The following is a 12,863-nucleotide window of genomic DNA, read 5'->3' as shown; positions in this document are numbered from 1 at the left end:
CATTTGTCATATTTGTACAGGAGCTGATAAGGGGAGCTCACACCATTGGATTTCTTTTGGCTTTATTGACTCAAGGTAGACGATACTGAGGAGAAGACACTCTCTTTCGACTCTGGAGCTCATTTCCCTGGTCTCTCACTGACTTTTCATGTGATCTGAGCCTATTTTATTCATTCTACTTTCTCCATTTTAAAAAAGGAATAAAAATAAAAAAACTAATAGAATTTTTGTGAGTCTCAATAGTTTATGGATCTCATGAAATAGAAGAAAAGAAGTTATCTGAACAGTGCCAGTGTAGACTAGAATAGTTACACAAGCAGCAACACATATATAGAGCTTATTTCAGTGATGTTCAGACACTGATTAAGCATGGAAGCTAAGGGTGTTTTAACCCCACTTTACCCTGACCACCCAGCATAGCATCCATGCAAACCACGGATTTTGCTAGGCTGCCATCCACACTATATTTCCTCTTATCCCTTCTTTGACGTAGTTTTCCTGTTTTTTCAGGAAAGTCAGGACTCCTCCTTGGTGCTTGATGAAAACACACGCCCTACATCATGCCTTGATTTGCTTAAGGTACAATAATCATCACAGATATTAAGGAACACAAAACCTGCTGCTTACTAGACAATTTCAAATGAAAAAGTTGTTTAATTCACTGTGTAGGCTGCTAAGAACATTCCACCCAACACCGGTCCTCAGGTTCTGCTTGCAACACCTCAGTTAAGGCTGCCATCCTTGTAGCACTCTGTGCCCTTCATGAGAGACTCACATATCTTTAGGTAATGTCTGTACTTTCAAACAAGCTGCAGAAGGGAAGATAGTGCTCTTTCTCTGCTTCCAAGTTGTTATCAAACCCTTGTATGTTGGATCTGATAGGTCTTAGGTTTAACTGCAAATTCTGAGTTAAAGTAGGGCAGGATTTGAGGACACCTACAAACACATTTATAACAGACCAATTAACAGGTGCCAGAGCAAAAAAAACCTTCACCTTGTACAAATGTTTATGGGAAAGAAAAAAAAGTTTATTTCCTCATCTGTCCCCTCCCATGCATAACACAAAAGCAGCCAGCTACAAACCACACAACATTAGATAGATTAATAGCTTGAGGCACTACACCAGAAGCTGCTCTTTTATACGAGCAGTGATGGATGCTCCTATGAGGAGCTGTAGCTAATACATGACAGTCTCATTTGGAAGTGAAGGCGCATATAGAGATGGGCAGGTGATTGAATTTGCCACAGTTAAAGCCATTCATCTATGAATCAGAAAAAAAAACAAAACAAACAAACAAACATCAAAAAAACACACAGGGGTACCAAAATACCCAAGTTCTGCCTTCTTAACTGAAGCTAAAACATGCCATCCACCCACTGGGTAAGACCAATTACTGAGCTCATCAAAAACTAATTGCTTGTAGGAGGGGCCCTTGAATTGATAGAGCAGCCAGTGCCAATACTTTCAGTGCCACAGAGAAGTTGAAGAGGACAAAACAGTTTACTAAAGAGTTTGCCCCACGATGGCTGAATGCAGTGAGCATTTCACATCTGAGCTTGCACCCAAGGGACTGCCATAGTACACAGGGATTATGTCAGAATTCCAGCTGGAATGCTCTTTGTTCCACTGAATCTCCTAGAAATTCAGTTTTTACATTGTACGGATCTGCAATGGTTTTGGCCTTGTTGCAGCTGGGAGGAAATTATGGTGAATGTGGGTTCCAAAACAGTCATCACCTTGAGTATTTCAAACTGTTAGAAGTTGTTGTAGCAACACTTTGCTATTACATAGTATTTCCACTCTGACCAGAAAATAAGATAAAGCAAAACACTGATATCACTTTCCTTTTCAAGCATTTTAAAGCAGATATAAACATTTCTACTCATTCACAAGGCACATCCCTTCAAAAAAGTCATTGAAATGCTCATTTCTTTAATGTCATCTCTACAGTCACTGAATGAATAAATCATTTTTACTCAGAACACTTGCTGGGAAATAGTTTGGTTCAGATAAAAACTAGGAACACAATCAGCTGTTGTTTCCAAATCGGATTTGAATGGTCACTGCTGGTAATTCGTGCTGGAGGGAAATGAAAGGCAGCAGGGAAGAAAGCATGAGAGTGGTAGGGAGAAAACCCTTAAGGGCTGCTCAGCTCCCACATCTGCCCCCAGCTCCCTACCACAAGCTCTCCACAACAACACAACACTTTTGCATGAAGGGAGGCCCAACCATGACACATGCCTCACTTCCTCGACAGCAGTGGCACTGGAGGAGGCTCTACAAGACATCATGTCCAGTTTAAGGATGGGGGTGAGGCACTGTTGCCTCTCTCAAGTACCCTTGTCTAACGAGGGGCTTTGTAGGGGAACTGGGGTAGAAAGTGTCTGGGACACAGCTTGGTGCAGACAGGCACTCCTCTCCAGACAGGCAAGCACTAAAAAGCCCAAGGCGGAGCATGGACAAGACAGGGACCTGTTTCATTGCCAAACCATCTGCAGCTGGTGGCCTGCAGGGACCTCCTGAAGACAGAACTTCTGCCACCTCCCCTCATGTCTCAGCCCCCTGGGCAGCTATGACAACTTTTACCTTCAACTACCCTGCAGGCAGGATGAAGAAAGTCGTAGGAGGAGGAATAGCAGGAAGTTGAAAGGCTTTTTGACTCTTCAAGGAGATTTACTTATTTAGCTAAATAATTCACCAGTGAAGGGAGAGAATTACTTAATTGGGCATTTTTAATGGGAGATGATTCAGAAAAATCAGGTATCCTTGATGTTCCTTGTTCTCCATTCTGCTGTTAAATCCAAGGATTATGCTCAGGAGGGCTTCCTCTTTCTCCTTTTTACCTTCTTTGTCAACAAAGCAGGCATTGTAATAACAGGAGAATCTGCAGGACAAAGGAATGAGAGAACTGTGACGCTATTTCCTTGGAGGCACTCAAATGCTCAAGAAATGTTCTAAACTTGGTGAGAATTAGTCTCCTGGGAACGTTAAGAAAATCTGCTTGCTGTTTTCTCTAATGGGACACCTCAGGGAGAGAGTCTAAAGACACCTATCTCTTGTGGAGTCACTATGGAAATTGATGGATGTCGATGTAGTCTACCTGGACTTGGCTGCCCCCTACAACATCCTCATGGAGAAGCTGGCTGTCATGGTTTGGATGGGCACACATCTGCTGGGTGAAACACTGACTGGATGGCCGGGCTGTACTGACGGTCAGTTAAATATGAGCCAGCAGTGTGCCCAGGTGGCCAAGAAGGCCAAAGGCATCCTGGCTTGTATCAGAAATGGTGAGCAGGACCAGGGAAGTCATCCTGCCCTGTATTCAGCACTGGTGAGGCCTCACTTCTAGTGCTGTGTTCAGTTTTGGGTGCCTCAGTGCAGAAAGGACATGGAGGTGCTGGAGCAGGTCCAAAGAAGGGCAGCAAGGCTGGAGAACATGGCCTGTGAGGAGAGACTGAAGGAACTGGGGCTGTTTAGTCTGGGGAAAAGGAGGCTGAGGGGAGACCTTACTGCTCTCTTCAAATACCTGAAAGGTGCTGGCAGTAAGAGCAGGGTCAGTCTTTTCTCACTGGTGACAGGATGAGGGGAAACAGCCCCAAGTTGCACCAGGGTAAGTTTATGTTGGATATCAGGAGAAACTTCCTTACAGAAAGGGTTGTTAATCACTGGAATAGGCTCCCCAGGGAGGTGATTGAGTCACCATCCCTGGAGGCGTTTAAAACCATTTGGATGTGGTGCTCAGGGACATGATTTAGTGGTGGGTTGTGAGGGCTCAGGTAGTATGGTTAGGTTAGGGTTGGACTTGATCTTGAGGGTCTTTTCCAAACTGAGCAACTCTATGATTCTATGAAATAGCTGAGGGTTTAATAACTAAGGATGAGAGTCTTCTGTCCAGATATGGTTTTGAATCTACTGAACACATATTGTGCTTTCCCCCAAGCCCAGCAATCTCCTACATTACCATTAAGCCTTATGTGACAACCTGAATTGTGCAAGTTCCTGTCTCATAATGCAGCACAAGATCCAACTTTAAAGAATATGAAGACGTGTTTCAGCTTGTAGCAAACGGGTTGGTGGCTATCACCTGCTGTATTAGTTTTCTTTGTACTCAGAAGAGAAGCACATGGGGAAGGAACCCTACCCCCAACGACAACGTCAGACTTTTCTTCTCTTTATAATGTTCCAGTGAATAAAACTAGCCTTTAATGGGGTCCTGCACTCTTATCTTCATACTCTGAATTTTCTGTAATTTATCAGTTTTCTGCAGCTCTGTAGCCAAATAAGTGAATCAAAAATTCAAATGAAATAAAGAATTCTTACTTCTCAGCTTTCCCACTTGTCCTGTATCAAATATACATATATCTATATATACATATACAGATATGTAAAACATACATATATGTATAAAATTGGCAGTTCTGGAGGGAGCGTGAAATCTGTAAAAGGAAGGGAGAAAAAGTTGACCTTCACATACCGTTCTGCTGCTTGGGATGCATCACAGAAGAGTAGAAGTACAGCCTGTGGGTCTGAGAGACTTCTAGTAAGACAGGAAGAGAGGATAGCCAGAAATTTCTCTGGTTCCAAGAACACTGGCTGCTGCTGGGAGCCCTGGCAGGCCTCCCATACACAGCTGCTTAACCTCATAAACCTTGCCCAGCTGTGCAACTTCTTGGGGTTGGTAATTGGAGATTGAAAAGTCGGTGATGGGTACGAGCAACCAGCTGGCTGGGAAAGAGGTAAAAGGCTCATGTGCCTGCATGGCCTCTTCTTGTCAGCTTCACTTCCTCAGGAGTGACTAAATCCCACAAAACAGAGTTTCTCTTTCTTTCTCAAGATACTGCATGAGATTCACAGAAAGAACAGTGAGACAGTAACATTTTCTCAAATAGAAAATAGTGTGTGTGTGTGTGTGTGTGTAGTTACAGCACACTATTTCTTAACTACACATTAATTAGTGCCTGCCTCCAGCAAAAGCAACCCGCCTGAAATGTCATCATATAGGGCATGTAAACAAAAGGCTGTAAACAAAATGCATCACTGGGCTATATAAATAGAAAATAGGGCACTGTTATCTGCTTCTCGTCACTTCTTCTGAATAGCTGCATAGGAAGGGCTGTTTTGCTTACTGTATCAGAGTAAATAATTTGTGCTGTAAGCCACAGTAACAGGACACGTGCAGGAAGGTGCCAGTGTTCAGCAGCCAAACAGAGAAAACCCTGAGTTCCTGATTAATGCGTGCATGTACACTAAGGTGTACATCTTTAACATCTTTAACAAAGAGAGAATCAAAACACAGGTCCTAATTTCCCTACGTGCCAGCCTGAAGGGACCTTTACATCTTTACCAGATGAGATTGTCACAATGAGTGCTGCAAGAGAGGCAGAACCAACACGAAGTGTCCTTCAGCAAAAAGGGATGTTACTGAGTTGACTTCTCCCTTCTCATAAAGCATCTTCCCTACTGGCTTTCTAATCTGGACAGTTCACAGATCCCTCGATCAAATAAATTGGGGCACACAAGAACCACTGGAGCAAGGTCACCCAGCAATTCAGCAGTAAAGAAGGGACTGTACCTGGTAGCTTGTGGCAAACCCTCCCTTCTGTACTATATGCTATACCTACCTATTCCTTTGGTGGTCTGAAGGATGAGAAGTATTACACATAAAAGGGAACCCAGGATTTGTTGTTTGCAAGTATCCATTAAAGCACTGATTGATTGAAAGTGACACAGCATTGGAAAAATGGATGAAATAATGATGCGTAAACACTGCTTGTTAAAAATGAAGAAGGGCCCTATGCCAAAACATACAAAAAGTGTGCTTGTTTTGAAATTAGACCTCTTTACATTAGCTGGAAGTTATGGCTGGAGTGTGACAAGAATGTTTGATTCCACATTTTTTCCTTTGACAAAACATGGCGTTTTCTTCTTTGGGAAAAGAAAAATCTCCAAAGAACAAGACCTCTAAATACCACCTGCAAGAACATTCTGGGAGAAAACATCCAAAGTAGTAGCTGCCCAATGGATATAAGTACAAGAATTTAACCACAGGCAATACACAGAGCTCACACTTATTGCCACTGTCAGTGGTGAGGTGCTGTCAAGGAGAAGAGGATGCGTTTGTGGTATTTACTGACTGCACTTTCTTTCTAAAACTGCCTGGGGCTGCCTGGGAGTTCCTGTGGCACCATTGTGCCCAGAGGTTTAAATGTTAGATTCCATAATCATCTTTTGTTTTCTAACAGGAGAGCACTGCACAGAGCACACTGTGCCACTAAGAAGAAAACACTGTTTTGAAAACGCTGACACTTCTGCCCTCTCATTTCCTCAGGGGCACCCAGGCAGTGGCTGCAGCTCTGTCTGGCCAAACAGCCTGCCAAGGTGGTGGCTGCAGAAAGGCGTCGCGTCAGGAGCATCTTGGAGAGCCACTAAAGCACAGCAATGCAGTAGGGCACGTTGGTGTCGCTGTATGGAGCCACGCCATACCTCACCTGCTGGCACAGCAGCCACTGACAAGAACAGCGTCAGCAAAACTTTTTACGGCGCTTTCCTGAGATTCTTTCTTGGTGATTTCTTGTTGACTTCCTACTGTTTTACCCTTTCTTTCAATGACTGTGAATTACGCATGCTTGAATTCCCTTGTGTAATGCCCATGAGAAGACGTACCTTGACAATTTGTCAAAACTAAGCTATTATTTTATATAAGTGCTCTGTATTCCTCTCCTTTCATTCTGATGCTTTTGTCAAACAAAGCTGAAGGGAATAAGAAAATGACTATCGTGGTGAAATATCAACAGCAGCATATCGAAGATGAGAAGGACAAAAAAAACCCCACACTTGGGTAGACAAAGCAGCTTCGCTTTTTCCCATCAGGATCCACAAGAAAGGCCCAGGTTAATTTCCTGATGGAATTAAGACTGTCTGTGGAGCCTGCTCTGCGAGCCACAAAACAGAACCACAGAATGGCCAGGGTTGGAAGGGACCTCATGAATCCCCAACCCCCTGCCACATGCAGGGCCACCAACCTCCCCATTTAATACCAGCCCAGGCTGCCCTGGGCCCCATCCAACCTGGCCTTGAACACCTCCAGGGATGGACGGGGCATCCACAGCCTCTCTGGGCAGCTGTTCCAGCACCTCACAACTCTCACAGTAAAGAAGAAACATAAGATACTTGTTTAAAACCAAATGAAATGTGGTGAAGAACTTTAAAAACAACAGTTCAGTTGTTGAACCCAGTGAACAGATATAACTTTTTTCATGTCATACACAGCAGTCACCAGTTTATGCCCATCTCCCCAGCAGCAGAGACCACGAGTGCTTTCTTCCAGAACAGGATAGAGAGGTGGTACTGACTGACCTGGCAGTGTGAGGCGGTTTGCTGAGGGACCGGAGCCCAGTGAGACTCCCAAAAGTCGTGCTGGACCTTGAAAGAGAAAGAGTGGTTTCAGCAGAGGTGAATGAATGGTAATAATCCTGCTAGCCACAGAAATGCCTTTTTTGTAGTGCTGCTACACTGCCAGGTGTTTGGTATCCTCTTTCTGCCATTCTTTTCAGTGTGTTTTATGCTGGGATAACTTCCCCGTGAGACATGGCAAACTGCCTCACTCCGAGAGACCTTTCCATCAAGAGAAATGAACATGAAACACCTTTTCTTCTGTTTATCACTTACCGACTTTGGGCGGTCATCCTGGCAGTTTCACAGCAATCGTGAGTTTCCAAACCTTTGGCTCCACAGACCAGCACCACATCTCAGAGAGCTTTCTCTTCAGCTGTCTCCATGCCCTCATAAAACTGGCACAGACCCGTGTTATTGTCCAGGGTGGGTCTGAGGACAGTAACACAGCACTTACCTTGCTCTGTGGTGGTTCAGCAAACAGCTGACCTCGCTTTGGGAAGCACGGGTTGGCAGTGGCTCAGGACATTTCTACCACTGGCTATACACAGCAGGGAAGAGACTCCGGTACTGCATGTGCAAGAGGAGTTAAGTCATCCAGGTCATTAGATGCCATTTCCAAGCAACGTTTTCTCCTCTCATGCTATGTGACAGGCTGGATTTTTGATTCAAAGACCAGTCAACAACATAAAAACCCCCAATATCTTTCAGAAATACATTCACCTCTACTTGTGAGATTGAATGTAAATCAGGAATCAGATTAAGCCAGTAAGAAGGCATAATATGAACAGGACAGGGATGACCACACTGAATGTTCCTCAGAAAATCAATACAGCAGTGAACCTCTCAGAGAGGCAAGGAACGAATTAAAGCTTGAATTTCAATAAAAAAGGAATGCATGAAGCCTTTCAGGGTTGTATTGAATGTCTGTGAACTGTACAACTTCCTCGGAGAGAATGGCTTAGTTCTCCCACTGTTTTACCACGATTTTTTCCTTTTTTTAAGCAGAAAATCAAATAGAAAAACAGCAGTGGTATGGGAAAATTCTAGTTCACAGCTGCCTCCTAAGTCTACCTGCGGCCTAAGCCAATTTCACCCCTGGCATAAGAATACTTTGTAGGAGGTGGTACGTAGAGATGCAGTTGAAATGTTGTGAAAGGAAGCTGGTAAGCAACACGGAGCACAGGATACCTGTGGGACATACACACATGCTCCAAGTGGCACGGGGAAAAAAATCACAGTGGGTGTGAGCACCGTGTGTTGCTGTTGACTGACCTGCTCTTATGAGCTGTGATTCCAACCTCCTCGTGAGAGATCCGAAGACTTGGGGTATCTTTGTGCTCAAACACCAGCAGAGCCAATGCAATGCCTCGACAGGCTCTAATACTCTACATGTGAAATTGCCATCTTCACCTGCAATTAATTTTGTGAGGCAGCTATGTGTATTATTGGATAATGGGTTTTCCCCCTGTTTAAATGATGAAACACAGACAATCAAAGACGGCAATAGCATTTGCTGTCACTTTATAAACATGTTTCAGATTTAAAGAAAAAATGCCCCATCTTTAAAAGCTGGATTCGGGGAAGGTGAGAAATCTAAATGAGAACGTAACCCTGGCTGAGGTACACTATTAGGTCTCAGAATATAAAGTAGCATCTCGTTTTGGAACCAGCTCCAACAGTCTCATAACTGTAGTGGGACTGAGTGCACCTCTGACTTCAGGAACACATCTTGTGTTTACATGCAGACATTGGCAGCACGAGGGGGAAGGCCAGCATCAGGATTCGTGACAGCCAGAGATCATTGCCACCCGAAGAAAGGGAGAACAGTGAGGCTGACATGTGGTCTCCAAACAGGCTGAGATTCACCTCAGAGTCCCCGAATAAGCTATGTGCATTCTCTTGGGGATGGTTTTAGAAATGAGGTAATGCCACTGACTCCTTCTGATCACAGGGGGTTTTACTGAGTAGTGGATGCTGACCAAGCCATATGTTCCTACCATGCTTAAAAGCAAGTTGATTATTACTATTAATTAAACTATTAATTATTACTACTTATGGGCAGCGGGAGGCTGCAAAAGCAAACGAAAAGTGTCATGCCTGGACCAGATGTAGAAAGCACCAGTACAAAATGAACCCTTCTGCAATTTTAATTCAAATGGAGTGGAGACCTCGTCGTTTTTATTTGGTAATAGGATGAATATACATGGACTCTGTTACAGAAAACCTGGAATGTTGAAAAATGCTCTGTACATTTAAGAGACCACAAGCCTCTTCTTTCAAATATGGAACTAAAAATAAATACATATTGTTTAAAATTATTCTCAGAACAGTTGAGAATACTTGCATTACATGGCATGATTCATTTCAGTTTTGCATTTTTTTCCCCATGAGTCTTATCAAACCAAATGTGTTTTTTTTTCCATCACCCTACCCACCCAATCCCAGGAGCAAATGTGTTGAGTTTTGCTGTTGGCATGGATTTTAATTTGATTTCCACACCCTGGTGCAAAATAGCGTAACAACCTGCCTCTCTTCCTTGGAAAAGGTTGGAGAACAGGTGTATATTGGTTATGATAGTTTAGTTCAAAAAGGACACCTCCGTGATCAGTTCTGCTAATATAAACATACTCTAAAGTTTATGTTCAAGCTTCATACATAGAATTCCCTGCAGAATGCCAGCTGAGCTAAAGTTGTTTTGCAAGACCAAGATCCTTGAATTTGATGAATTTCCCCTTAACCCTCCTACCAATAAGTTTGATGTTTCTTAACTCCTTTTAGGACCTGCCACTGAAGTGTTAACCACAGAGCAGGGAAATCTGCATGGTAGATAAGCCCTCAAATTCATCCCTCCTCCCTGCTGAAGACAGTTGGTGCTGAAGATGCCTTTGATGGAGGTGCCTGCCATTCATTTGCCCACAGAAAGGTAGCATCACAGTAACAACGAGAGCTGTACTGTCTTTTTTAAACACGTCGTGGTGGAAGCAGCTCCTACCACAGCACAGGAAGAAAGCACTACCCTGGTGCAGAACCACCCTGCATTTAACGAGTCCTTAGATATCTTGATCATTTACTCTTTGGCCCCAGATGCTGCAGAGGGACCAGTGAGACTTTGCATGCAACTTCCTTTGATTTCAGTGCAACTAAAAGAATGATCAGGCCTAGGTGCTATTTTGCTCAAAGCTGATGTTGCAAATGCAATGGCTTTTGTCAATCAGGGAAGAAGGGGAAAGAGAAAAGGGGAGGAAAATATTCTTGTGAGAATCTGGGCCTATAGACAACCAGAAGTTCTGGCAAAACCAGAACCCTACAATAAAAATAGCAGATATTTTAAAAAATTGCATATAAAATTGTATAAAAATATCATCCAAGCGAGAGGAAGAGGAAAAGGAAAAGGCTCACTCTGTCATTCTACTGCTAGGCTTTATCCTTAGAAAACCTCAATGGCCATAAGTAGTTTTGTCTGCTAAATACACTCCTACGACCACCAGCAGAGACAATGGTTTATGTACATTCCTCCTACCACTGGATAGCTTTAAACCTGGGTTGAGATGAGTACACAGCAGTGACACATATGTATTAGGGAGAAAACAAAAGAAGACAATGCTAGGAGAGTGCTGTGAGGTTTCTGAGTGCTGTTGTGCACTTAGGCATTAGAGTCAATCCACTAAAACTGAGCTCTGGGTAGGGAATCCATGATGGCTACAGGTCCTGAGCCAGCTGCTCTGAGAGCAGCTCCATTTGCTTCTATATTGTATTCAGGTTGCCAGAGAAGAGAGAGCTGCTGCTGTGAAGGAGGCACAGAGGACTGATAATGTGTGCTGCAGTGCTGCCTGGGCACAGGTGAGAACTTTCCATGATTGTTCTGGGTGAAAAACAGACACTAGGACAAAGAGACGGCAGGCTCAGCAAATGGAGGTGCATGGCCTGCATTCTTTTCTAACAGAAAATGGCAGCATCAGCATCGGTTCTACTTTTATGATAGCAAACAGGGAGAGGGCTGGCTGGAATGGCAAAGCCCCTGGGCCTATGGAAGCAAAGTGAGCACTGCATTAGGATGCACACCTGCAGTCAAACCAAGAATGGGACACACCTGCTGTTGCCACAGGGCAGAGCTCTGCACCTGCTTTGGAGGGAGCAGACTTTGCACCCTGAAATACAAAGCATTTTCCCCTCCCTTCTACTCACAAGATGCAGCTGGCAGTTTGCACAGTCTGTGTTGTCAGGGCTCACTCTTGTCATCAGCAAGGGAGGCCCCATTTCAGAGTGCTTACACTCAAACATCGCCTCTGAAACAGAGCAGCACTGGTCCAGCACATGCACAGCTCTGTTCTTTTTAATCACTGGGTGGGGTGGTGGATCAAAAGAGTGACAGAGAACACTTGATTATGCTGTCATTTGCTGAGCATCGCTGGCAAACATCCAATATGTATCATCAGAGGAGGATGAGCTCCATTATTATGAAATAAACTGGGAGGAGAAAGGAGCCGATACGGAATTATTTCAGACCATCTCACGAATTTCTAAAGATGGGCTACTTAATTGTAGATGAGGCTTCAAAAGTATTGTCCTTGTCAGCTTCCATCATTTCTGATTGGAATGGATTACTATGCTTTTTAATTTAAAACCAGACCCGCTGCAGAATTCACAAGGACTGACAATGGAAGTGCTTGTTGTTGCCTTCCAAAGCAGCTTTTCACACAGCGCTGCATCCTACATAGCCTGAAAGCATTTTGCTTCCAGACTGATCTTGTAAGCCTTTGTATGTACCTATGCAATTGGCATATTCAAATGGCAGTTTGTAAAAGCACAACGCTCTACCATTTTTCTCTGCCATAACCAACCACGTCTTGGGAAATTTCCCTCTGATCAGAAAATTTATGTTTGAAAAAAGCAACACTGAGAAAAAAGGAATTTTCTTCTCTCATTTACCCATCAGGAACCAAGCTCCCAAAATCCAGATTCGTTCTGCTGCTAAACCTTCTACTGCATTGATACGTGGGGAGTAAATCTAACAGCTGAGGCTATACAAAGGGGCTGCACTTTCAGATAAGCATCAGCCTGCTTAGACTGACTACTGGGAAATACATTTAAAACAGCAAAATTTCCTCTTCATCTGCCACCTATTTTGCCACCTACAACAACAACAACAAAAGGTTTCTGGCATTGATCTCCTTTCTCTAACATGGAAAACAATGTTAATATACAACATCTTGATGAGGAAACACAAACATCTGACCATGTAACTTGGAAAAGAAAGGCTGTGCTGTTAGTAAGGAAAGCTTTGTCATTAGAAAAGGTAAAAAAAAGAACCTTTCATGTGTAAACACTTTTTGCATGCTCTCACACAAACAAATAATTCAAATCATCAAATAAGTGCAGCTCAGAGAACTGCCACCCTTCATTCTTTGAGCCATTTAAATAATGAACAGGGTAATAACCATAATTTTTTTTCACTTTTTTTTTTAAA

At 43.5% G+C, this 12,863-nt stretch overlaps 1 protein-coding gene across 1 annotated transcript in view; it reads right to left on the bottom strand.

Moving 5' to 3' along the window:
* LOC125695811 (dual specificity Calcium/calmodulin-dependent 3',5'-cyclic nucleotide phosphodiesterase 1C-like) overlaps positions 1–12,863 on the bottom strand; it is a 305,234-nt gene that overhangs the window by 3,340 nt on the left and 289,031 nt on the right. The window contains exon 19 of the mRNA XM_048950775.1: positions 7,358–7,423. Coding sequence (XP_048806732.1) covers positions 7,358–7,423 — 66 coding nt within the window. The remainder of the gene's footprint in view (positions 1–7,357; positions 7,424–12,863) is intronic.

Source organism: Lagopus muta, chromosome 7 (genome assembly GCF_023343835.1).
Source record: "Lagopus muta isolate bLagMut1 chromosome 7, bLagMut1 primary, whole genome shotgun sequence".
NCBI lineage: Eukaryota > Metazoa > Chordata > Aves > Galliformes > Phasianidae > Lagopus > Lagopus muta.
Note: the sequence above shows the minus strand (reverse complement) of the source record. Positions and strands in the feature narration are given on the sequence as shown.